At 38.9% G+C, this 25,376-nt stretch overlaps 1 protein-coding gene and 1 pseudogene across 1 annotated transcript; both read left to right on the plus strand.

Moving 5' to 3' along the window:
• The first annotated feature begins 12,247 nt into the window (after positions 1-12,247).
• LOC149834324 (protein DETOXIFICATION 41-like) lies at positions 12,248-19,276 on the plus strand. Its single transcript, XM_090009343.1, has 8 exons — positions 12,248-12,562; positions 14,138-14,682; positions 15,794-15,880; positions 16,563-16,619; positions 17,419-17,657; positions 18,231-18,349; positions 18,430-18,516; positions 19,208-19,276. Exons 1-8 carry the CDS (start codon positions 12,248-12,250, stop codon positions 19,274-19,276), a joined length of 1,518 nt encoding a protein of 505 aa, XP_089865469.1.
• A 3,401-nt stretch (positions 19,277-22,677) lies between these two features.
• On the plus strand, positions 22,678-24,741 carry LOC149834325 (pentatricopeptide repeat-containing protein At1g11290, chloroplastic pseudogene; annotated as a pseudogene).
• Positions 24,742-25,376: the final 635 nt, after the last annotated feature.

Genomic DNA, 25,376 nt, shown 5'->3' on the forward strand with positions numbered 1-25,376 from the left:
AACTCTGCTGGAGCGGGCCAGAAATGGCATATGTTCAAAACATCCAGATACCGGATATTACAAACGCTAGAAGATAAAGTACCAGACAAGTTAAATCCATGAAGGTTTATGGAATTCACCTTAAGATCGACACAACCAACTCCTCTGTCGCATCTGAACTGTTCCAGTTCAAAAGTTTGCCATCCTCTTCCAAGAGAGTTGCTTTGAACTCGAGAAGATGTTTGTCTTCTTCATTCAGGGATCTCACGTGGATGAGAAAGCGAAGCAAAAGAAAGAACTGAAGGATCACCATATCGAGTAGCAGAAATGAAAAGAAAAAGGGGCAAGTTATGACAGGATTAGAGCAACAAGGAGGGGAAAAAAATCACGACCAGAGCGAGTCAGAAGAATGATAATCCACATATATTCTCCAATAATTGGGGTTCATGAGACAAAAGAAAAATGATGATTCAAAGGATTATATGCCACGAATTAACACATCATTCAAATTCTACCTATGAAAGAAAATCTATAAAGAGAATAATGCTAAAATCTTCATGAGATCAGTAACTTGTAACAATTAGACACAAAGCCTCGAGCCTTATGCTCATGAAACCATAGAACAAAGCAAAAGCCTATTGTTAAGCCAACCTATTCAGAAATCGATCTCGCGTTGTTTCACTGTTCAGTATCAAAAGCTTTCAAGCTATTCTCATGTGAATTCTAAACATAAACGCATTGAAAGGCGAATTCTGCTTAGAGGCACATTCCGTCAAGAGATCACATATCCAACGACAAACAAGATCGATGGAGCACTGATCTACAATATCTCGCCTTTTCCCCCCCCAAAAAATCCTGAAATCTCACCCTACCAAGGCAAAAATGCCGGTAAAAGAACGTCAAATTTGGCAAAAAAGAATTAGTAATCGAACGATTTCCCGCCTTCTCACCATGATTAACTAAACCTTCTTCAGCAACAGACAAGAGTGACAACATAAAACAAAAAATTCGGGCCTCTCGGCGATTTCTCGCACAATTTTACTGGAAATCGGTATCGGTGCGGGCCAAGTTTCGGTCGAATTCTCCAAGGAAGCACACAGATGTTAGATCTAGACAAAAAATAATGGGTCGCTCGCTCAGAGAGGCTTCTGGTTAAGGTCTCTCAACTTTACAGATCGCCGGATACTATTAAAAGGAAAACGGATTTCCATCTTTCTCACCTTGTGATTTTTTAGTTCCTCTCCTTTTTACCTCGATAGGGGGAGCAAGAAGCTCGAGGGGATGCAAACGTCAACGTCGATCTTTACTTACGCGCATGCCTTTCCAACGCTTCTTTTTTCTTCCTTTCACTTTTTCTTCTTTTCCCCCCACTTCTTCGTGCATGTTCCCCTCTCCCCATCTTCCTCCTCTTCCTGAAATTGACCCCAGTTCGAATTAGGGTTAGGATGAGAGGATAGTGGGGGGCTTCCAATCGGTTCCCATTGCTCTCCCATTAATAATTGTTGGTTGGCTCTCTCCCTCCTCATGATTCCTGCGGAGACTCTCTGTGTGTGTGTGTGAGAGAGAGAGAGAGAGAGAGAGAGAGAGCCTGCCAAATTGCAAACCAGCTGAACATGTCACAGGGACACTCCATGTAACGTCGTGTCCCATACGCTACCCGACACGATAAAAAACACGTGAACACGTACGACTAATGTCTTAGTATTAGTTTAATATCTTTTAATGTTCTTAAGTATTATTTTAATTAAAAACCTATTTTTAACATTAAAATATTAAAAAATTAGTTTTTTATTAAAAAATTTAAAACAGCCCGTGCCTTCGTGTCTTATTTTTCAAAAAAAATTGGAACCTGCGCGTTGAATCTGCGTCTATCGTCTTCACCATGTGTCTTTGTGACATAGCCAGCTGGTAATTACTCCCGACTGCATAGTTTTGGTGCCGAACCGGATCCGTTTAGTCCAGCCCAGATCCGATTGGATACCGCCTGCGGTTTGTTTCACCAGCAAATGGGTATGGGGTGGTGCATAAGCCCAAGCCCAGCATAGGCCCTTGGGGGCGAGGGTTGTAGAAAACAAAAGAACGAGGGTGAGAGAGAGAGAGAGGGAAGGAGGAGGGGACCGGCCGACCGACGCCGATGGCCGGCCCCTCTACCATAGAGAAGGACAGAGAGGGCCAGCTCCAACGACTGACCCCTCTTTGTTTGAGAAGAAGGGGAAGACGGAAGTGGTGATGCCCTTCCTCCTTCCGCTTTTGGGGTTTTTATTAAGTGGACCGACTCGGTCTTGGTGTGACCCAAACTGAACTGGATTAGTCTGGGCACGACCCAAACCGAACCTGTAGATCTGGTTCGCGCCCAGATGAGCCAGCATAAAAAAAAATGATTGGTTGAATCGGTTCGGATTGAACCGGTTCAGACCAAACCGGTCCAGGTTGAACCGATTCAAGTGGAGTCGGTTCAGACCGAATCTGTCTGAACCGAACCAGTTTGGATCAACCCGAGTCAGACCGAACCGGTTCGAGCAAACGGGGTTCTGGTTCTTAATTCAAATCTAGTTTGATTTGGACCAGACCAAATTCGGATTTGCAATGATTGTTCTGAATCAGATTGAATCACTCTTGGATCCATATCAAAACTGGGTCTAGATTAGACAATTTTGGATCCATTCAGGCAATTCTGGATCCAATCAGACTGTTCTGGATCCAGTTAGATTGTCCTAGATCCAGTTAGACTATTTTGGATCCAGTCTGACTGTTTTGGATCTAGATGAGTAATGGATCTGAATCCAGTCAGACAGAGTTGGATCCAGATCATAAATAGATCCAGATCGGGTTGTGAGTTAGTCTCAAATTATATAAAAATCCAAAATAACTAAAATACCCTTTTTGGGTACCCGAGATCTATTTCGGTAAGATAGACATAATTTTGCAACCCAAACTCAGAATTGATTGAGATTTGTTGCACCGAACTCGTATCAAAGAGAAAAATCTACTTGTCCATTAGTTTTGGTTAAATTAGTAGTACAAAAATTGAGGTTTTATGAGTTAATTTGGGAGGGGTATTTTGGTAATTCTGTAAGAGTTTTGTGCATTAATGTGAGCATGTTTGTGTAATGACCAAATCATATTGTTAGAACATCTTGAGACTTGATTATGACCAGAGCATAATATTCGTACTTGAGGTAAGAATTATTATGAGCAATTTTTAGATGTAAATAAACATTTTTACGTTGCATGTTATTGTAATGTTGTAAATGAATATGATTAGCATGATGATTTTTGAGTGAGACCATGACATGCATAAAATTTTCATGATTGACATTATGAGTTGATTTTATATACATGTTAGTTATGATATACATGTTCGTTATGATATGTCATGCATGTTAGAAAGATATTATTTTTGTGATAGCATGTCTGTGTGATTACTAATAATATGCAATGTGATGAGATTATGTTTAGATTGAAGTTACATTTATTCTATTCATGATGTGTGAATGAATATATTGAAATCAGTATGTATAACTCTTTAAATCCTGAAAGTGGCGACCTGCGACAAGGGCTACCTGATTCGCAGTCAGAGTGCAACCACCAGTGATTTAACGATGTAGATACACTACATCGTTACATGCTTAGTGAGAGATCATGTGAGTTCTAATGTCATCATGAGATTAAAGAGTGTGATCCATCGTGATCAGTTTACGACATCACTCGTAAGAGAACAAGTTTTGAGAATGTGGTTCAATGTGTTGAACTTAGTTATGACTTAGGGTTACACTCACATTGGGTTGGGACTCTGAAAGATCATGGATAGTTGATAACCATCATGGTTAGGATGTAACATAAATCATATCGAGATTGAGAGTCTGATCTCCCAGCTAGCTACCAGTAGGGTCCCCATGGTAGTTTTACTGCAATGTCTGGTGGTCTGGGGATCACTGGGATTGTATGGTTCATTGTCCGACCAATATTATAGAATTGAGGTGTTCTACGCGGGTTGTTACGTTCATAGACGATTATGACCGGTATAGCCGACTTAGTGATAGTTGTTGTGAGAGACTGTTTGAAAAAATTAATAAGAGTAATTAAAATATACAAACTTGTGTGGTACGTCGAAAACTAAACTAAGACTAAGGGCTTAGAGCCCACTACAGTTGTAAGTTTAAGTATTTATTTGCTTATAATTATTTTTTACTGCGTTGTAGACTCACCTCCAATATTTAATTACAACTGTAGGTTCTAGGCACATTAGCACAAAAAGGATTTGATCGACTTCTTCTCCTTCTTCGATAGAGCATTGGTAGTATTTATTTTTCATGTCATTGAACAGTTATGTAATTATTATTTTCTTTTATTATGAATGATGAACATTGTAGAAGAAAGTGAATTATTGAATTAAAAAAAAAAATTTAACCATGTTCCTCTGTGTGAACTTTGAACTTTTTTCTTTGGAAAGTAATATCAACCGTACTCGGACTCCTGAGGTCCCAGATCGAGGTGTTACCGTACTACTTATTTTTTGTGTTTCAATCTTAAACCTCTTTTTGCTTTATATTTACTAATGAGAGAAAATAGTCGTTTATATAATATGTGCTCTAGATTGATCAAAGGGTTGTGACGTAAAGAAGGTCCTTGCCCTGTCTTGGAATGGAATGATAAATATATAATTAGAACCTTAAGATGGTCAGTCTATATACAATGTCGTCTTAATGGTTACGAGAGTGCTGAGATGAAGGTACCGTATCAAACCCTGCTGGTGCGTGGGTGTATCCATAGCTTTCAGAGGTGGGCCACGTAAGGCAAGGTGGTCATGGGGCCCCACCTGAGTTTTTTCTCATAAAAAAACAAACTTGGAAGGAGGCCTCCCATCATACTCCCAAGCACCTAGATTTCCATGATCTCCACGTACCAATGGTCAATTATTATTTTCTTTTATCTTTTCAATTTTATTTTTTTTTAATTTTGTGTATCTTCTAGAGCGTGTTTGCTCAGGTCAAAAGTAGAGATAAACAATCACAACAGAGAAAGTAGAAGCTGCCATTGTTGGTCACAAGGTCAATCTTGTGACCAAGAATCACAGGCTTCAAGAAATGAGTACTTGGGAATCACAAGCGCACCTTTTTATGTTTCTGTAATCTTAAAAAAGCTGTATGCTTGTGATTTGCAATCACATGATCTTGAGAAAATCTAAGAATCACATGGTATTATAAATATGCCACCATAAAGCAAAAATAAGCTATAATGTCTTACAATTCCATAAAGCAAAATGGACGGAAGTGATGGATGATTAAGTATTGAGAATTTGTTTGTTTAACATGCAATAATTGATAAGAGCAGCCAAAACTTTTTAAACCAACTAATGCTGCTAAACAATTTGGATCCTGTCAAAATCAGACCACTGGGTCCTTCAATCTCGCCTCTATCAAGCTCAACCGAGATTACAAGTGAGGCAATGCTCTGTGTTTTTTCACAGAATTTAAATTAAGATGGCCCCGATGCAAGTTAAACCTTGTTAGCCATAGGCAATTATTTTCTAAGATCCAAGTTAAACCCTACAGGACTCAGTCATTCAACTAGAAGCTCTCTCTCTCTCTCTCTCCTACAGTCGTTTATACATGTAATCTAGTGTAAAACACCACTTTTTCCAACTTTTTTGCTATTTTTTTGTGAATCTAACCACAGATCTACATAGCTTGTTTAGTAGAAAATAGGATTGAGATAATCTATTTGCAACATGTAAGCGGTTTTTTCAAAGGCTTAAAAAATCAAAGGCTCAAACAATGCGCCAACACTTGATGAATCAAAAATCATATTTTTATGTTGAAAAATATGCTCTAAGGTGTATTTCTTCATAGTAAACAAAACATGTTGAATGGAGATTAGATTGAGTCTATACAACTTGCGCATGTGACTTTTCAACTAGATTGTACACATTGAGACAATAGCAAATATTTATCCTATATTATTGTGTGAACCGGGATTTTCCATAGTTTTCTGTGCTTTTCTCTTAAATCTGACTGTATGGATTTGATCTAATTTTATAACATGTCACAAAGAGATGTGAACACAAGGACAAGTGATGCAGGTTTGTGGATCCCCAAATTTTGAAAAGAAAAAGGGTAGATTTGAAAATATTTGAATTCAAAAAACTGGATCCGAATTTTATATAAAAGACACGAGAATGTGAGGTTCACTCTAAAGCGAGTTCAGTAGAAGTCGCTGAGAGAGCAGTGATATGCATGCGAAAATCGCCCCGCCATGCGTGTAACGATGTGTTTCTGCATCCACATGTTTTCAAAGTCTGTGTACAAATATCTTACAAATACATATTACATGAAATATAATATCTTACAAAACGATATGTATGTATAGCGATTTGTAAGATATTGAAAATCGATACGGCAGTTCAGCATAATAACTTACAACACGACGATACAAAACCATACTATCTAAAAGGTCGATAAATATGTCGCACAATAAATTACAAATCGATAAGGAAGAACTTGAGCATAATAGCAAACAAATCGATATTAACTAACAAAAATGTATCTCACAAAAACGGGAGTCTGTTACTAATTACAAATCGATAAGGATGAATGAATGTAGGATACCTGATGGGGTAGAGGCCCTTCCTAGCATCTGCAAACAAGCATTCTTGTCAATAGGTCCCAGCGTCTTACAAATATCGATAAGTTTTCAACCTTCGTAAGAACAATTTCTACCTGCAATAACCAAACAATGCCTTAATGGCACACAAGACGACATGCCTTCTTCATCGATCGCATGATGAGATGAAAAGCTACTTACGCTGCCTTAATGGCACTGAAAGGAATGTTTGTGAATCATTGCTTTCTACCATGATGCCTAACAACAACAAAAATGAAGAGAAGACACTGGAAGGAATGTTTTGTAATGCAAGGCAGGCATGAGAAGGCGACAGTGTGTTGTACAACAGGATAAAAAACAAGGCAGAAAGCTCGACTGGAGACGAAGGAAAAGTTTTGGTTGATAATGGGAGCAACTGTTACAGCAAATGGCGCAGGAGTTTAATGAATAGGGAACGTCTCCACTTTAAATGGTTAGCATCGAACTTTCTGGATGGAGGACTTTTTTGTCTTTTTATCGACCCGTCGTTTCACAACTTTTGAATGGAGGATATTTTTGTCATTTCCTCGAACCGTCATTTCAGGGCAAGAAAAACAAGTAAGGGTGATTAAGTCTTTGCAACAGCACCAGAGTCCAATGCAAAGTTATGTCAACATACATGGGAATACGAGCCCCATGTGCATGAATACGTGGCGCTCATTCGACCCCCCGAACACAGACGTGGGATTCAGTGAATCATCGGGGGCGAACATACACCACCCTCTCGTTGCTGCCGGATGGGGCAGGCTAGCGATAGGCAACCACAAGCAAACGAGGGCCACCACCTGCCTGGTGGCGCTCGGCTGCGCACAGAAACCCCTTGCGTGGGTTCCTATTGCAGTTAGAGCATCCAGTGAGCAAAATCATTTTTTCCCAAGAACCAGTTCACAGAATCAAGCCAGTGCAAAAACCAATGTCCTAATCGATTTTCACACCCACAACCCAGTTTCAGGGGTTTGGGCATCGGTTCCAAGCCGGTTTCCACCGGTGTCGACCCTAGACACCTTGATCCTGTGTTCTACTTTTGGATTGAACCCAAAACCCTGATCTTGGTTCAAATAGTGAGACCCAAACCTAAACTAGACCAAATCAGACCCGACGAAACTCTAACTTTAATCCAAACTGGGTCAAGACTAGACCCATACATATTTTGGATCTGGATCAAGGTAAAACTAGGTCTATCTTGATTAAACTTTGATTCAATATTTGACCTATCTCATTTTGGATCCGACAAATCATTATCTTCCCAATCCGATTACGATCTAACCAGATCCTAACAAAGTCAAAATTAACCCAAATTCAACCCAATCTCTTAAATGAGCCTACACCAACCAAAATACTATCTAAAATCCACCAATACCCATACACACCTATTCACTACCTAAACAACCCTTAAAGTACTCATTTGACCCAAAGGAAACTATTTTGGATTTGATCAATTATATTTGGATCAAGAAGCTTTTAGGTTATCATGATTCCCATCTTTTTGTCAATTAAAATTCTCATTATGTACCTAACATATATATTTTTATTTTTACTCGAAGAAACTGCCTCAGGCATACAAACCTAACTGCGCTGGCTCAACCTATCGTACCACAGTCTCTGTCCATATTGGCCTAAAACTCCGAGGGCTCACCCCTCAACCCCAGAAAGTCGCCAAGCTTCGGCTTACGTAGGGGGATGATGCCCATGGGATTTGAACCTCGACTGCCCGTCAAACAGTCTAGACCCCATCCTACTACGCCAAACCCCTTGGGTCTGTACCTAACATATTTAGTTCTACTGCGTTTGGCATGTTTCAGCATGAATTACTTGAATTTGGATATAATGTTCATGTTGGGCCTTGGTGCATCTGCAGGGTCGGTGTGGTCTTCATCTTAAAACTTGTGAAATCATCGATTCTGAAGAAAAATTAACTTAGAATTTTGACATTGTATCTTCAGCATAATATTATATATGTTGTATGTCATGCAGCATTGGAGTTGGATTAAATTTGGATATTATATATGTTCTGTATATATCTAGGGTAAATATTAATAACCAATGAAGGTACAAAACTAATGAGCTAGAAATCATAATTGCAAGTTGTGTCAACTCAATTTGTTTGCTAAGGATCAAGACTTGGATCATGCTTTTATGATGTAAAAATATGATCTTTTGAGTTATTAAATTTTGACACATTGTGGGCCATTGATTTTTGAACGCCTTTAAAAACCTAATTACTTTTCATAATCACATAATTCAAAACAAGTTTCCTACTAAACAAACCATGTAGATCACGTCCGTAACATTTGACCTAGAAAAAATAAAATAAAATTTGATTTCTACTCATTAGTTCTTTATGTTCATTAATAGCCAATATATATATATATATATATATATATATATATATATATATATATATATATATATAGAGAGAGAGAGAGAGAGAGAGAGAGTAATGCTAAGGCACTTACAAGAAATCATAGTTGTAGGTTGCATTTTCTCAACCACCTTATAGATGTACTCAACATAGTTTATTTGATAAAAATCATGTATTTGATCGTGTTTTCTGGACATAAAAATAGGTTTCTTAAGTAATGCAATTTTGGTACATTGTGAGCTGTTGATTTTTGAAGATCTTAAAAGGCCTATATATATATATATATATATATATATATATATATATATATATATATATATATATATATATATATATGAAATCACGTGATCAAAAACTTGTTTTCTATTGAATAATGCTTGCAGATCATATCTATAAGGTCTGATCAGCAAAAAAAAGTTAAAAGTTTGAAAATTTAAAGATTTTATTAGTACTTACATATCTGAGAAGCCGCCCACTTAATGAGTCCGCCTCCGTACTACGGAGTATGTGAATATAAAACTGATGCTTATATCAATGAAGTGCAGGTGTTGCATGCAGTTGGGTGTGGATGGCAAGCTTTAGTGGCCCTTGTCAACTTGACACCTTATTACCTCGTTGGTTTGCCCGTTGGCAGGCTACTAGGCTTCAAAACCAATGTTGTTAGTATCAGTATCGGTATCGGCCCTGAATCATTGGGCCACTGATTCAGCTGTATCAGCCAATACTGATACTTAACTGAATCATTCTGTATCGGCCCAAAAATAATAAAAAATTATTACATGTCAATCATAACACATGTTAAAATCATAAAACAATTGTAAAATAATATTTAAAAAGTATTTTTGACGTAGTTGCTGCCCCCTAGTTAAAAAAAATGGGCCCCTGCCTGCCTTCTGTGGGCATGAATTAGGCCAAAACGTTTGGAGGTATTTAAAAATTTTCCTAGACATTATGTTCATTTGGTAGATGTCCGGGTTTACTTGATAATCACTCATAAATCTGATGTGTTGGTGGTTTTCAAAATTTCAAAAGTTTAGTTGAGAATTTGTTTGGACAAAAAATTCACTCCAAAGTGACCGAAGAGAATACATGTGGAATTGAGTGGTGTGTTTAGTGACGCATGAACAAAAATAGAGCAACTGAATGAAAACATAGACGCGTAGTTCAAATTGAGCTTACCCCATTAGCCCAAGTTAGAACGCCATCTGAATACTGAGTTTTTTGCCTGTGCTGGTTGCCCCCTTACATGTGATCATTCAATGTGCACAAGTTGCACTTCCAAAGTGTTAAATGCTTTTTATGGGATAGAGCACCCAACATAAAGGCTACCTCTGATTAGATATATCTATAGGGAGAATTATTATTCCTCCAAATGCAAGATTTCCTTTTCAAATCTTTGCTAGCTTCCTTGCCTAAACCAGTTACCATCCCTACTACTTGGCAACATCCCTCTCTCATTATACCAATTCACACTGTAATTCCTCAAAAGTGCTGAATCGGTCCCTCCTATGGTGTGGGTTTTGCCTGCCCTCACTGGCTGGTTGATCACATTGGGTTGCAACATGCGTTGGATTGACTGGTGTTACCTGTGTGTCCATCAGATGTCAGCTTTCCCAACTATGTAAGCTTGACATATAAATGAAGAGAGATGATCAAGTCAGTGTGCCGTCCCAAGGAGGTTGGCATAGTGGGGTGGGGGCCTTGGCTGCTAGATGGGCAATCAAGGTTTGATTCCCATGGGCATCGCCTCTCTGTGCAAGCCAACGTGTAGCATAGGCCTTCTAGTGGCAGAGGTCCTAGTCATGGAGTTTTACGATGATCGTAGGTATGGAAGGCCGAGCCACTGTGACCAGGTCTTCGTGTGGGGGTGCGGTTTCTTCAGGTTATAAAAAATAAAAAATCAAAGTGTGCCCACTACTATCAGAGTTGGCCTGAATGCCGTTCATCTTGAAAATGACCGACACCCATCACATAAGGCTCATTGTGAGCCGCTCTTAAACCATCCAGATGATGTCCATATTGGAAAAATATTACCTCAATGTGTATAACAATTGAGTTTGAACTAGGTATGTTCTGTGGCACACGTTAGAAAATACTATCTTTAAAGCGATAGTTGTATCACTTAAGACCTCATCCTTGGTCGGTTTTGGTCGAGATAAAATCATCTCAATACCTCCAAAAAATTGGCCAAATTCCAAAAATGACAATGACTAAGACTAGGTCAAACCAAGCCAAATCCAAAATCCAAAATCCAAATCTAAAGTCTAAGGTTCAAAGTTCAATTAACATGCCTAACAGTCATGAGGATAAAACTGTTCCATTATCCAAAAAGATTGGTCAACATCCAAAAATGAAACAAACGTGCTAAACCAAAACCTAAACCCAAAGCCCAAGACTCAAAGTTCAAGCAACTCTTCACTGTATAAACATAAGTAAAGTTTTCACAAAATGAACAAAACCGAGGTTTAATTGAATAGTTTTGAGGCAAAACCCCTACAGTTCATTCGAAACAAGAACGGCATCAGAAAAAAATTGGGGTCCATCCAAGTGAAGGGCATCTCATTTGTATTGGTTTGGATGCCATTCATCTTGAGATCAATGATATCCAAAGGGTTCTTAGCATATATATGTTCCAGTGTTACTTTTAACAGACTGTCCGTGTGGCAGACAAGGAATATCCCCATGGGTTCGCTGGTAACATGGGATCCCATCATACGACATATGACAGGGTCCATCGTATGTAGATCCTTCCCAACCAACCAATGGTTAGGATTAGTCCACATTCTCACACACACATAATGTGGACTAAGCCTAACAGTCCAGATCATCACATGGATGGCTAGGACCGACATAGGATCGTACAGCATATCATGTACTGTAGGATAGGATCCTTTCTCGTTGGTTGGTGATACCAAATATCACGTGATCCGCGATCCTACCATATGACCAAATTGCTTGTTTTGAATGGCCGTTGGCACGATGGTGCAGGTGCGTTCCCAACAACTCCAGTGAGCAGCTAGGCGGCCGTCGTAGGTGCAGCACAAGTAGTTGGAAAATCACGTGATTTCCTTCTCTGTGAAACCTACCCCGGCCCATGCAACAGTCAAGTACCCTTACCTTCATAATATCTGCAAACTGCAAAGTACATTTTAAGTTTCCTAGAGGGAGCAAACACACTTCAAGTTGGCTGGCCAGCAGAGTAGCTGAACCGAGTTGAGCGGCACAAGAGCTGTCCCCATATCGATCCTTCTGCTTCAAGAGATCATGTCAAGCCCAAGTGGGGCAGAGTTGGAGCCTTTGCTTTCCTTTGCCAATTCCCATGCCAAACAAGGGCTGGACCCTGCAAACATTGAGTTTCTCCTATCCAACAACCAGGTCGAATGGCGGGAGCTCGGCGTCGCGTCGGTTATGGAGTCGAAAACCCTGTGGAAGCTTTCAGGTCCCGCGATCATAATTATGATCTTTAACTACATGCTCAGTGCTGCATCACAGATGTTTGCGGGGCACCTTGGAGAGATTGAGCTGGCCGGAGCATCGATCGCGAATGTTGGGATCCAAGGTCTCGCGTACGGGATCATGGTAATTAAGTAATTAGTCTGTCATGCACAGTAGTGATTGAGTTAGAAAAACTTGCAATTAAATGAGTTTTTCATTTTTTCCCCATAATTCTGATCCCATAGATGTGTTCGGCATCGTCAATTTATTAGGAATTGACACCAGGGTCATGTTTTCGATGAAAAAACCCATATTTGCAATTTACTAATTTCACCATTAATTTTTCAAATCTTATAAAAACCTACCCATGTATTTGAATCAAGCACTAGAACAGCTGATTCCTATAAAATCAAACATGTAAATAACCTGTATGGTCAAAATTTTAAATTAAAATTAAAAAACCTCAAAAACCAGTTTAGCATATTTCATTTAGCATGTTAGCATGTTTTCAGGACTAGAATATGTGAATTGGAAATATGAGAACCAGACATTTATGTTTCTTTTCTGCAAATCTGACCTACAAATGTATTAGGAATGTTCCATCTGATAGAATTTTATTATTGAATCATGTTTTTTTGACAAAAAAATATGATTTTGAATGCTTATGTATTCACCAAAATTTTGAGCCATTAATTTTTAAGGTTTAAAACATCCTTATGGTGTCATAATGGGATGATTTAGGAGTAACTCCTTATAAAACCAAGCATGTACATCAGGTCCCTACTAACAACTTCAAAATAAAAAAAGAAAAATCCATAAAAAACTTGGTTCACACTTTTCCCATATATATATATATGAGAAGTACAGTGTGAACCTAGAATTTTTGTTTTTTTCTCTTGAGTCTAACCATACGGATGTGATCTACCTGTTTGGTTGTATAAGAATCAGCTGTTGAATCATCCGATTATGCTGCCTAAACAGGTTTTTTTAAGGCTAAAATCAATGGCTCATAATCTTCATAAAGATTTGAGCATTCAACATTTTTATTTTTTCATCAAAAAAATACATGATCCATCAGTTGATTCCGAGCAAATTCATCCTGCTAAATACATATACTTGGATTTGCAAAAAACAATGTTGGAAATGCCATGTTCACATGGTAGTTCTCATATTCTAGTGACTATATATATATATATATATATATATATATATATATATATATATATGGGAACCTACTAAATGGGCCTGGTGCTAAATGAAACATGCTATTAAATTTCTGCTTTTTTTTTTGCAATTCCATCCCTATAGATGTGTTCAACATCATTGATTTACTAGAAATGGACACTTGGATCATGCAATTTGGATAGAAAAAATGGTATTTGGAGCCTCAAAAAATGTATAAAAACTATAGGCCGCTGATTTTTGAAACTTTATCAAAACCTATCTATGCATTGGAATCAAATGCTCCAAGAACTGATTCTTATAAAAACAAGCATATATCATATCTTTACTGTCAGAGTTTCCAAAAAACACTCTAATAACATGCTTCATTGAGCACCATGCAAATTTAGTAGGTTTTCATGTCTTATATATATATATATATATATATATATATATATATATATATATATATATATATATATACTCGTACAGAACATTGGAGCTTGCATGCTAAATCATTCTTTTTTACTCCTCTCATATGGTTTGACTGATGAGTAGTTGGGGATGGCGAGTGCTGTTCAAACGCTTTGTGGGCAAGCATACGGAGCCAAGAAGTACAACATGATGGGGATCATCTGCCAGAAGGCCATGATCGTCATGGGGCTCACTGCGCTCGCGCTCGCCTTCCTCTACTTCTACTCTTATCACATCCTCAAGTTAATCGGCCAAACCGCTGAGATATCGTTGTACGGTCAGATCTATGCTAGGGGGCTCATCCCCCAGCTCTTTGCCTTTGCCCTCTACTGCCCCATGCAGAGGTTCCTCCAAGCTCAGAACATAGTCAACCCCCTCGCCTACATGGCCGTTGGGACCTTCTTCCTGCACCTGCTGCTCACATGGCTCGCGGTTGACCGCTTGGGTTACGGCCTCTTTGGGGCAGCCATGACCCTCAGCCTCTCATGGTGGGTTCTTGTGGTGCTCACCGCGGCCTACCTTCTGCTGAGTCCCACCTGCTCCAAATCGTGGACAGGGTTCAGTGGCATGGCTTTCAAGGGGCTGTGGTCGTACTTCAAGTTGACTGTCGCCTCTGCATTCATGCTATGGTACGCACGCCCTCTTCCTTCTTCTAGCACTTTCTAGAGTATTTATTATTATTATTTTTAATTTATTTGATGATGGGAACCTTACCTGAGAACCGGGTCACTTAAATGGGCCCGCCCCTCGAGTCCGTACAAAGTTTCATTAAGGTCCTTTTTGGAATCTGGTAGCTGGGATGGAATCATGCGAGTTTATTTGAAGAATTGGCAGCAGCCAAATCCATTCTAAATACAAAATTGAAAGGCCCTGACTTCCCATCCAAATGCATAAACGCCCATCCCATACCTAAGACTTTTAAATATTACTTATAATAAGTTATTGTATAATAATGATTGGTTATGTATGTATATATCTATCTCTCTCTCTCTCTCTATATATATATATATATATATATATATATATATATAGAGAGAGAGAGAGAGAGAGAGAGTAGCTGCTTACTCCAGTCTATCCCTATCACAACCTACCAAGCATTTAAAGGTTTCTTTTTCTTCTTTTTTCTGTATTTTTCTCAAATCTGACCATACAAATTGTGTTCTATGTACTTGATTTTACAGTAATAGACTCTTGCATGTCCGATGCACAAATAATTTTTTCTAAAGTTTGGAACTCGTTTTTTATTGAAAAATACGATCCAAGTATCGTGCCATGCTGAACACATCTACGGGCCAGATTTGGGAAGAACAACCTGAAATCCCCCTGTTCACTTGGAGTAGGCTGCGGTAGGTACCAAATGAGTAGGCGGCTACCCTCTCTCTCATATATATATATATACATATATATGCTTTGTATAATTATTTTCTAAGCCCATATTAATTCTTTTATAAACTGTATCCATGATTATTAAAAACTTGTATCAATATATGTCAGAATCCTATTGATAAGCATCTCAAATAAAAAACATACCTGAATCACTTTAAGCTTTCTCTCAAGTACCATTTCTAGTGCCTGCTGTTGACAACTATGGGCAACACTGCAATGATGGCTTGGTCTTCCAATTCATCTTGATTAAACCGAAGAAGAATTTACTAGAATAATACGTCTGTTTTTACTAGTGTTGATTGTAGTGACCACTTTGCCCTTGAAAAGAGTTTCCAAATAACTTTCATATTGCAGCTTGGAGATATGGTACTTTCAGGGGCTGGTCCTCATCTCTGGTCTACTTCCTGATGCAGAAGTTGCGCTTGACTCGATCTCCGTCTGGTAGGATTAACTCTCTCTCTCTCTCTCTTGCATAGCAGAAATATTTCTAGAAATGTCAGGGAAATACCATAATGTCTCCTCATTAAAGTTAGGGATGAACCATCATCTCTACAAATGTTTTAGATTTAGTGAAATTCAGATATAAGGGGCAGTTTGGTCGTTGGAAAGGTCCAACTGTGAGATGGGGAATCTTTAAACTCCCACTGTTTGAGATTGCGTATTTGGAAGATGGGAGTGGAGATGACAGAGGTGATCTCCGTCCATCTATTTTCCAACTACATCCTATTTAATAATCAACTCTCATCTCTTGTTTTCTTCTCCACTATCTATTCCCTCTCATCTCGGGCTCCCAAGCAATCTTAATGTTTCTCTCTTTCCCCTTTTTGTAGTATAAATGGTGTTGGATTGATTTTCAAAATGATTTAGGGAATCAGCTGATTTCGATTCCGAGCTTCTTCCAATTGAATCTGCCAAATTTTAAGCAGCAGATGACATGTGTCATAAAAGTATTCAAATGATACTATATTTTTAAAAATGTTTTAAATTATTTATGAAAATAAGCGGAATAAACTTCCGATTCAGACGGCTTTGCAACGATACTGACAACATCGATACAAGTGCTCCTAAAAGACAGCTATATTCACTCTCCATGCTCGTAACTTTTTGTTCCATTCTTTTTCAGCATGAATTACCTCAATTGGGACATGCAAGTCATGCTTGGAATTGCTGCAGCAGCAAGGTGATGCAATCGCACACCTACTTTATATTTTGTTGTTTTTCTTCTCATAAATGCTTTAGTTTTAGAGGCATCATCCAATGATTAGGCCAAGAATCTAGCCAAGGTACTTAAACCCACAAAATGCAACAGCCATTTTCTACAGAAATCCCTATACATACCCGTGATTTCGAAGATCGCTGGGATGCTTAGTGACTTGTAAAAGATTTCCTTAGGGGGCATTTGTTTCACCCGTTTTGGAGAGAAAATGAGCCACTTTGCTATGAAAATGGCTCCTTTTCTCACAGTGAAACAAACACACAAATTCTGTGGGAAAATGGTCAAAGATAAACAATTCTTTGACGGTGTATTTCACATGAAAGTGGGATCATACCTTTGTCTTGGAGAAAAGTTTTCCTATCACGTTTTTCATTGTGAGCATTTTTTAATGAATGCATGTGGGTCTCACTTGACTTTTTTTTTAATCATGAAGCAACGATTGTCCTCTCATAAATGCAGATGTACCTTTTTGCATGTAAATGTCATTAATTTTTTCCTTTTCCTACTTAACATGAAATCCCATGGGCAGTTTCCTTTGTGAAACACAAACCAAGTGAGATTTGTATTTCTGTTTCTCACATCTGAAACAAACACCTCTTTAATGACATCTAAGCTGCACGGGTGATGTAGAGGACACGTGTTGTGTTTTGTGAGGGGATGCAGTACCTTCCCAAGTACTTGGGCCCTATGTCCGAATCTGCTCTCCTCTCCCTAGTTTCATCTATAGGTAACTTTCAATAATAAAAATGGGTCTAACATGCAGCGTCCGAGTTGGCAATGAGCTTGGAGCGCTCCGGCCAAGAACAGCCAAGTTTGCGGTGGTAGTGGTAACAGCAACTTCCATCTTGATCAGCTTGATCCTGGGTGCCTTGGTTTTGATTCTCAAGAAGCAATTGAGCTTGGCCTTCACAAGCACTGAGGAGGTGATAGCTGCCGTTTCTGCCATGACTCCCTTGCTTGCAATATCTGTTCTCTTAAATGGAGTCCAACCTATTCTATCAGGTGTGTGCACCTTAGTACTTGGCTTCCAATTACTCAAGCTGGGTCCACCTTTTGTTGCATGGAGAATGCATGCACGAACAAACACAGGCACTCACAAACACAAGCACTCACACCACATGAGAGAGAGGTTGGAGGCAAATTCAGGTGCAAACTGAGTGTACTGCTGCACTTGATCACCCTGCAATATCTTTGGGATACAGTAATGTGATTGCACCTGATCTGCTGCGACACTTGATCACCCATCATCTACGGTTAGGCCCTACTACAGATCAGGTGCAATCACACTTTGAGTGTGCTGCTGCACTTGACTACCCTCCATGTCTGGGGTACAGCCCGTCAGCGGTGGGTTTCAACAAAAGATGGAAGGCAGATCAGGTGCATCACCACACTAAAGTGTGTAATGTGATTGCACCTGATCTGCTATCCAAAGATAGTGGGTGATCAAGTGCAGCAGTAGACTAAAAGTGTTCCATCACATTGCATGTGGCCCTCCCTCGTATGTGCTGTGAAACTTTTACCGTTTGTTACATTTAAAGAGAAATGAAAAGGATTCCTTGAAAAACAAATGTGCAGGTGTTGCTATAGGATGTGGCTGGCAAGCTCTAGTTGCTTATGTGAATCTTGCTACATACTACCTAATTGGCCTTCCCATAGGCTGTGTCCTGGGCTTTAAAATTGGTCTGGGGGCTTCTGTAAGATTCTCTTCCCGCCTTTTCAATCATGTTCAGTTGAGGCCATATATTGATTCACCTGCTGATTGTTTTTCCTGCAGGGAATTTGGTGGGGAATGATTATTGGAGTTACTTTGCAAACCATAATTTTGATTATACTCACTGCCAGAACCAATTGGGACAAGGAGGTACTGTGTGTGATTTTGATTATACTCACTGCCTGAACTAATTGAGATAAGGAGGGACAAGGAGGCACGTACATACACTAGTGCGTGCCCATGTTATACACGTGGTTGGGTGTGAACATTGTTATTAACTGTAGCACTATTAGAATTATCACACCAGTGATTTCATGAAAGAATAGGATCATATCATAGTTTCCAAGAAGCAAAATGGATACGGGAAGTGATGCGTGAAGTGGAAGCGGGAAACAAGTGTTAAAAAGCAGTATGAAGTGTGAAGCAAGATTCGTTTTGGGAGCGATTATGGAAGCTAAAAAGGAAACATTAAGAAGACGAATGAAAAGCCAGGAAAAAGCAAGAAAAGTGATAAAAATAAACAATAACATAAAAAACACAAATACAAAGGAGAAGTGAGGGGGAAGCAAGGAAGAAACAATAGTAGGAATAGAAAGGGAAACAAGTGAGAAACAAAATGGAAGTGAGGGGGAAACGATTTGGGAAGCGAGTCTCCCCCACGCTTTCCCCTTTTGGAGGAGGCTTGGCACTTTCCGCTTCAAAAGTGTGCTTCCAGGGAAGCACACTTCTCTCTTTAAGTTGGCACTTCCCGTAACTATGGATCATAAAGTTATCCATGATTGCTACAAGAGGTGTAATAGAGGAGGGTTTGTAAGGATGTATTTCTTTTGGCTGATTGCAGGTTGAAAACGCAGTGGAACGCATCAAATGGTCAGCTCAGGACAGTACGATTGAAAGTGGGGTCGTTTGACTGCGTCATAAACCATGCTGCTCTCACGCATCTGTACCTGAACAACCTTTCCACAACTGTGAAGGAGTTGGGTTGACGTTATCACGACTGTGGAGGGAGAGTGACAATATGCGGCTCTCTGTTTTCATGAAAATGATTCGTACCTCTACATTTATGCAGCAAAACCGCAGAGAGAGAGAGAGAGAGAGAGAGAGAGAGAGAGAGTAAAATGACAATTTGGGTGTTGTTACATTTTGTTGAAACCCTGGGCTTTGAGTCTTCAATATGAATTTTGCGTGGGACAAAAATTTGGATAAATATTGCATCATCCGCTTAGTGAAGATTGACATTTGAATTGCTGAATTCCGACTTGTGTGCAGGAATTTTTGGTGGCTAAAAGATCAATGACTGAAAAAACACAATTTTGTGATGTAAAGAATCATAAATCTTCATCAAAGAATACGATCCAATGGTCTGTTCCCATTAAATCGGCCATGCTAAATTCATCTATGTATGTCCTCAAATTTAATCATAATAACTTGCATCAATATGATTTCAGTGGGGTACGACGACAGGGGATGAGCAGACAATAGACCACGACCAAATTTAATTGTGCCAACTCACATGATAAAGGGGTTGACTCGGCGTATTTTTAAACCATGGTCTAGTCCTAGCCAATCAGCTCAAGCCAAATGAGTTGCCTGAATAAAACCAAGCAAATGGAAGTCCTAAATCTGGATTGACAGCAAATCTCAGAGTGCATCCTATTCCTTCTTGGGCTGTTCCATATATTTCAAGTAATTCTGCAATCGGGGAGAACCCAGTCATGGATGAATTGAGATCAGGTGCAATTTATCACTCATCAAATTCGGATCCCATTCTCTTCTTAAATGTCTGTTAACTCAGCCAAAATTGTCTAAGACCATTGTGATGAGGGTTTTAGAGGAAGAAAGAAGGCATCTAAGGCAATTATCATGGTTCAATTAATTTGCAATGGATTTGGAACTGGTTGGGAGAAGGGAAATGTAGGAAACCTATGGAATCAAGAGTTTCCAAAACCTTTGGTTTTCCATTGTTTCAACTATAAAACAATGGATTTGATATGAAAAGATGAACCGCGACTAGCTCTCACTCCGTGTGAACTGGGCATTTTCAATATTTTTTTTTGTTGCATATCCAACCATTTAGATGTGTTCAGCATGGTGAATTTGTAGGAATCAATTGTCGGATTGTGTATTTTTGATAAAAATATATTTTTTTATGCTTGAATATTTATGAAGATTATGAGCTATTGATTTAAAGCCTTAAAAAAATCTTGTTTATGCATCATAATTAGATGATTCAAGAGTTTAACCTTATAAAACCAAGCATAGTACACGATCTTGAATAGCTCCTTACCTTCATTAGTAGTCAATATATATATATATATATATATATATATATATATATATATATATATATATATATATATATATATATATATATATATATATATATAGAGAGAGAGAGAGAGAGAGAGAGAGAGAGAGAGAGAGAGAGAGAGAGAGTCACTAGAAATGAGAACTGGAAATATGCATGAAAACTAACGTGTGAAGCACAATTTTCATTATTTTTTTGTTCTTTTCTCTTGAATCCAACAGTACGGTTGCAATCTACATACTTGGTTTTATAAGAACCTGCTCTTGAATCATCCAATTTTGTTGCATAATTTTTTTTAAGGCTTTAAAATCAATTAGTCATCATCTTCAAAAATATTCAAACATTAAAAAAACACATTTTTTCATAAAAAGTACACGATCCAATGTTTGATTCCTAGCAAATTCAACATGCCAAGTACATCCACATGGTTGGATTTGCAAAAAAATTGTTGGAAATGCCCATATTTCTAGTTCTCATATTCTCTATCACTAGAATATGAGAACTATAAATATGGGCATTTCAACATTTTTTTTGCCAATCCAACCATGTGGATGTGCTTGTCATGGTGAATTAGGAATCAACCATTGAATCATGTATTTTTTAAAAAAAATATGATTTTTGAATATTTGAATATTTATGAGGATGATGAGCCATTGATCTTAAAGCCTTAAAAAATCTCATTTATTCATCAAAACTGGATGATTCAAGAGCGGGTAGATCACATCCATATGGTTAGATTCAAGAGAAAAGAGCAAAAAATCCATGAAAACAGTGGTTCACACATTAGCTCTCTTATTTGGAGTTCTTATATATATATATATATATATATATATATATATATATATATATATATATATATAGAGAGAGAGAGAGAGAGAGAGAGAGAGAGAGAGAGAGAGAGAGAGAGAGAGAGCTGCCTACACCCCAGCAAGCATATGACAGCCAACATGCGCACAATGGATGATGCACGTGCAAGGAGGGCGTTAAAAGACTCTTTAGCAGCAGTCACAATTGTGGCTAAAAGCTTTTTTTATATATATCTTCCACTAAAAGCGTATCATCCATCTATAGCTGCCTACATCTCAGCATGAACCATCTCTCTCTCTCTCTCTTTATATATATATATATATATATATATATATATATATATATATATATATATATATAAAGGTAATGCTTGCTACCATCGTAGGTAAAGAACCCTTTAATATTTTTATTTTTTTCAAAATTTTTACACATGTAACCCTCCATATTTACTAGAAACTAACATTTGGATCATGTTAATGTTTGCTACCCTCGTAGGTAAAGAACCCTCTAGTGAAATAATGTAATATTTTTATTTTTTTTCAAATATTTCATACATGTAACCCTCCATATGTGATCTACATATTAAGCTTATTAGAAACTAATGGATCATGTTTTTGTTACGTATATATCAGATTTTATAAGGATTCAAAAATCAATGGCTACAATCTACCAAATTTTCAAATATCAACAGAATACATTTTTATGTTTAAAAAATTATGATCCAAAGTTCTATTCCTGCTATTTTGACCATGCTGAATCCATCCATGAAGTCAGATCGGGTTCCTTACCCTATAATAATAACGAGATCGCCAAGCTTTTGTTGAGCTCGGGCTCGGGCTCACTGGCCTAGAAGTGGCATCATGAGCCCTGTTTATTCAAAATGCAGTGCAAGCTACACTTGGCTTGAACATCAGCCTACATTGTTCAACCCACACATCAAACCTGCAAAGAAAATGCTGTTCTTGAGACAAGCATGCATCAAACCCACACATCAAACTTCTCCTCACAACTCATTTCCGTCCAAGCTCTGAACTTCACCTCATTGGTCTCTGTCTTGAAACTTTTTTTTCTTTTCTTGTTTTGGTTTATAATTCGAAGAAACTTCACCCGGCACAAAGATCTGGTGGCGCTGGCTCACTCTGTCATACCTACGGCGTAAAACTCCTCCGAGGCTAGGACCCCCTGCACCCGGGCCTATGCTGGGCGTCAGTTCTATGTTGGATCTGTGCACCACCATCCACTACCTTCATCAAGTCCATGCTAGGTTCATTCTATATGGTCTTCACCAAAACCCCGTTATAGCCTCCAAGTTGGTAGCAAGGTATGCCAATCTAAGGGACCATGTCTACTCCCAAAGAGTGTTTGAATGCGTGGAGAGCCCAAATCTTGTTCTGTGGAACACCCTCATCAAAGCATGTTCTAGTTGTGGGTTTTTTGAGAGGGCTCTTTTGCACTATAGGAACATGGCGGTTGCCTCCATGTACCCGGATGAGTTCACTCTCCCTTGTGTGTTGAAAGCATGTTCTTGTCTGCCTGCTGTGGAAGTGGGTCTCCAGTGTCATTTACATGCTGTTAGACTAGGCCTTGATTCTGATGTTTTTGTGGGTACTGCCCTCGTGGACATGTACTGTAAATGTGGGGAGATGGAGGATGCACGCAAACTGTTTGATGACATGCCTGTCAGAAACTTGGTTTCCTGGAACACATTGGTTAGCGGTTTCAATCAGAATGGTGATGCCGCAGCTGCTTTGGAGATTTTCAGCAGGATGCGGCGTGAAGGCTTTCGTCCGGATTCGGGAAGTTTAGTGACCGTCTTGCAATCCCGTGGCAAGCTTGGGTGCTTGAGGGCAGGTAAGATGGTGCACCTTTTGGCGGTTTCGGAGGGTTTGGACAGAGAATTGTCTGTGGGTACTTCTCTTGTCACACTGTATGCCAAATTGGGTGAGTTGGAAATTGCTAGCCAAGTATTTAATATGATTCCCCAAAGAGACGTAGTCCTGTGGAATGCCATGATTGCTGGGTATAACCAGAATGGGCGCCCTGAAGGGGCACTAGGATTGTTGGTTCAGATGCAAAGTGAAGGAGTAGAAGCCGACTATGTTACGATTACTAGTGCAATTTCAGCTGCAGCAGAGTTGAATGCTCTAGAACTAGGCAAGCAAATTCATGCTCATTCAGTTCGTAACATGGTGAATTCTGAAGTTGCAGTTCATAATTCACTAATTGAAATGTATTCTAAATGTGGGAAACTGGTCAATGCATTTAATATATTCTCTAAACTGACAGATAAAACAGTTGTGTCATGGAGTTCAATGATCAGTGCATATGTTTGCCATGATCATTTCTTTGAAGCTTTATCACTCTTTAAAAAGATGCAGCAGGAAGAAGTGGTAATCGATTCAATCACCATTCTCAATGTATTACCCGCATGTGTTCATGTGTCAGCTTTCCAGATAGTGAAAGGTTTGCATGGATGTGCAGTAAAACATGGATTGAACTCTGTTGTTTCTTTAATTACAGCCCTTCTTGTGAGCTATGCAAAATGTGGAAACATAGAGTCAGCCCAACAACTTTTCAATGAGTCAGCAACTTTAGACAATGACTTAATCTTATGGAACTCTATGATCAATATATATGCCATGTGTGGCGATTGGAATAGATGCTTGTCCTTGTATGCCAAAATGCATGGCATGGGATTGATACCAGATCATCGCACGTTTCTTGGGTTGCTGACTGCTTGCAACCATGCTGGACTGGTTGATGAAGGTTGGGCATGCTTCGAAAGCATGATGAACATGCATGGTTTCCAGCCTTTGCAAGAACATTATGCTTGTATGATTGATCTTCTTGGGCGTTCAGGACGTCTTGATGATGCAAGGAAGATTGTCGAGATGATGCCATTTGAGCCTGATTCACATGTTTGGGGCGCATTGCTTTCAGCATGTAAGATAAACTCAGAGACTCGGATGGCAGAGTTTGCAGCAGCACAACTTTTAAATATGGAACCCTCCAATGCTGGAAATTACGTTTTACTCTCAAACATGTATGCTGAAGCTGGGAAGTGGGCTGATGTTCAAAGGCTACGTGGTATGCTTAAAGATCGAGGTTTGAAGAAAACAACAGGTTATAGTTGGGTTGAGATGCATGGGCAAGTGCATACATTTCATGCTGGAGATACATCAAATCCAAGGTCAGGAGATATCTATGACATGTTGAGAACTCTAGATTCGCATATTAAAGATCGAAGAGTGTATTTATGACTTTTCATGCTGAAGTTGATATGAGCGCATAATGTTGAAGAAAGTTCCTTTGCATGATAGGGACAAGAAATATGTGCAGGTCTGAGCTAGAATGGGTGGATAAGGCTGGACAGCTCGCTTTCTGCTAAGGCAGATTCATGAATAGATGAAACAAATAAAGGATCCATTCTCAAAAATCTCTAAGGAGAATAGGATAGAAAGGATGAAGGGGTAAAAGGGAACTTGTTTTTAAAGAAAAGGAAAACCACTAGAAAATCCATCCGATTTCCCTTCAATCAGAAGTTCATTATGGAATATTCCATTGTGGTAAGGATCCACCCAGTTCAGGATATAGGAGGGAAAGGGCCACCCAAGACGGAGATTCTTGGTCTTCTGCAAAGAAAGAATAATGAATAAGTTGAACCCTTCCCTTTGAATGACCAGTGAGGAGAACACTACAGGCTTGGTTAAATCATGTTTAACCCGATCACTGAAATGTACCATTAATTGGCATCGTGTGGTAAAGGACTTGCAGGAAACATGGTAGTACATCTACCTGACCAGGAGAGTGCACGCAAGATCCTATAAGCTATATACTTGGTAAATTATCTTGTTCAAATCTATGTCACACGGACTCTTCTAACAGGGCACCGCAC

Source organism: Nuphar pumila, chromosome 6 (assembly GCF_984573655.1).
Source record: "Nuphar pumila chromosome 6, dmNupPumi1.hap1.1, whole genome shotgun sequence".
NCBI lineage: Eukaryota > Viridiplantae > Streptophyta > Magnoliopsida > Nymphaeales > Nymphaeaceae > Nuphar > Nuphar pumila.

Coding starts and splice junctions, on each gene's coding strand:
- LOC149834324 (XM_090009343.1), top strand. CDS start 12,248: ATGTCAAGCCCAAGTGGGGCAGAGTTGGAGCCTTTGCTTTCCTTTGCC. Junction 18,350..18,429: donor AAATTGGTCTGGGGGCTTCT/GTAAGATTCTCT, acceptor TTTTTCCTGCAG/GGAATTTGGTGGGGAATGAT. Junction 18,517..19,207: donor GAACCAATTGGGACAAGGAG/GTACTGTGTGTG, acceptor GGCTGATTGCAG/GTTGAAAACGCAGTGGAACG.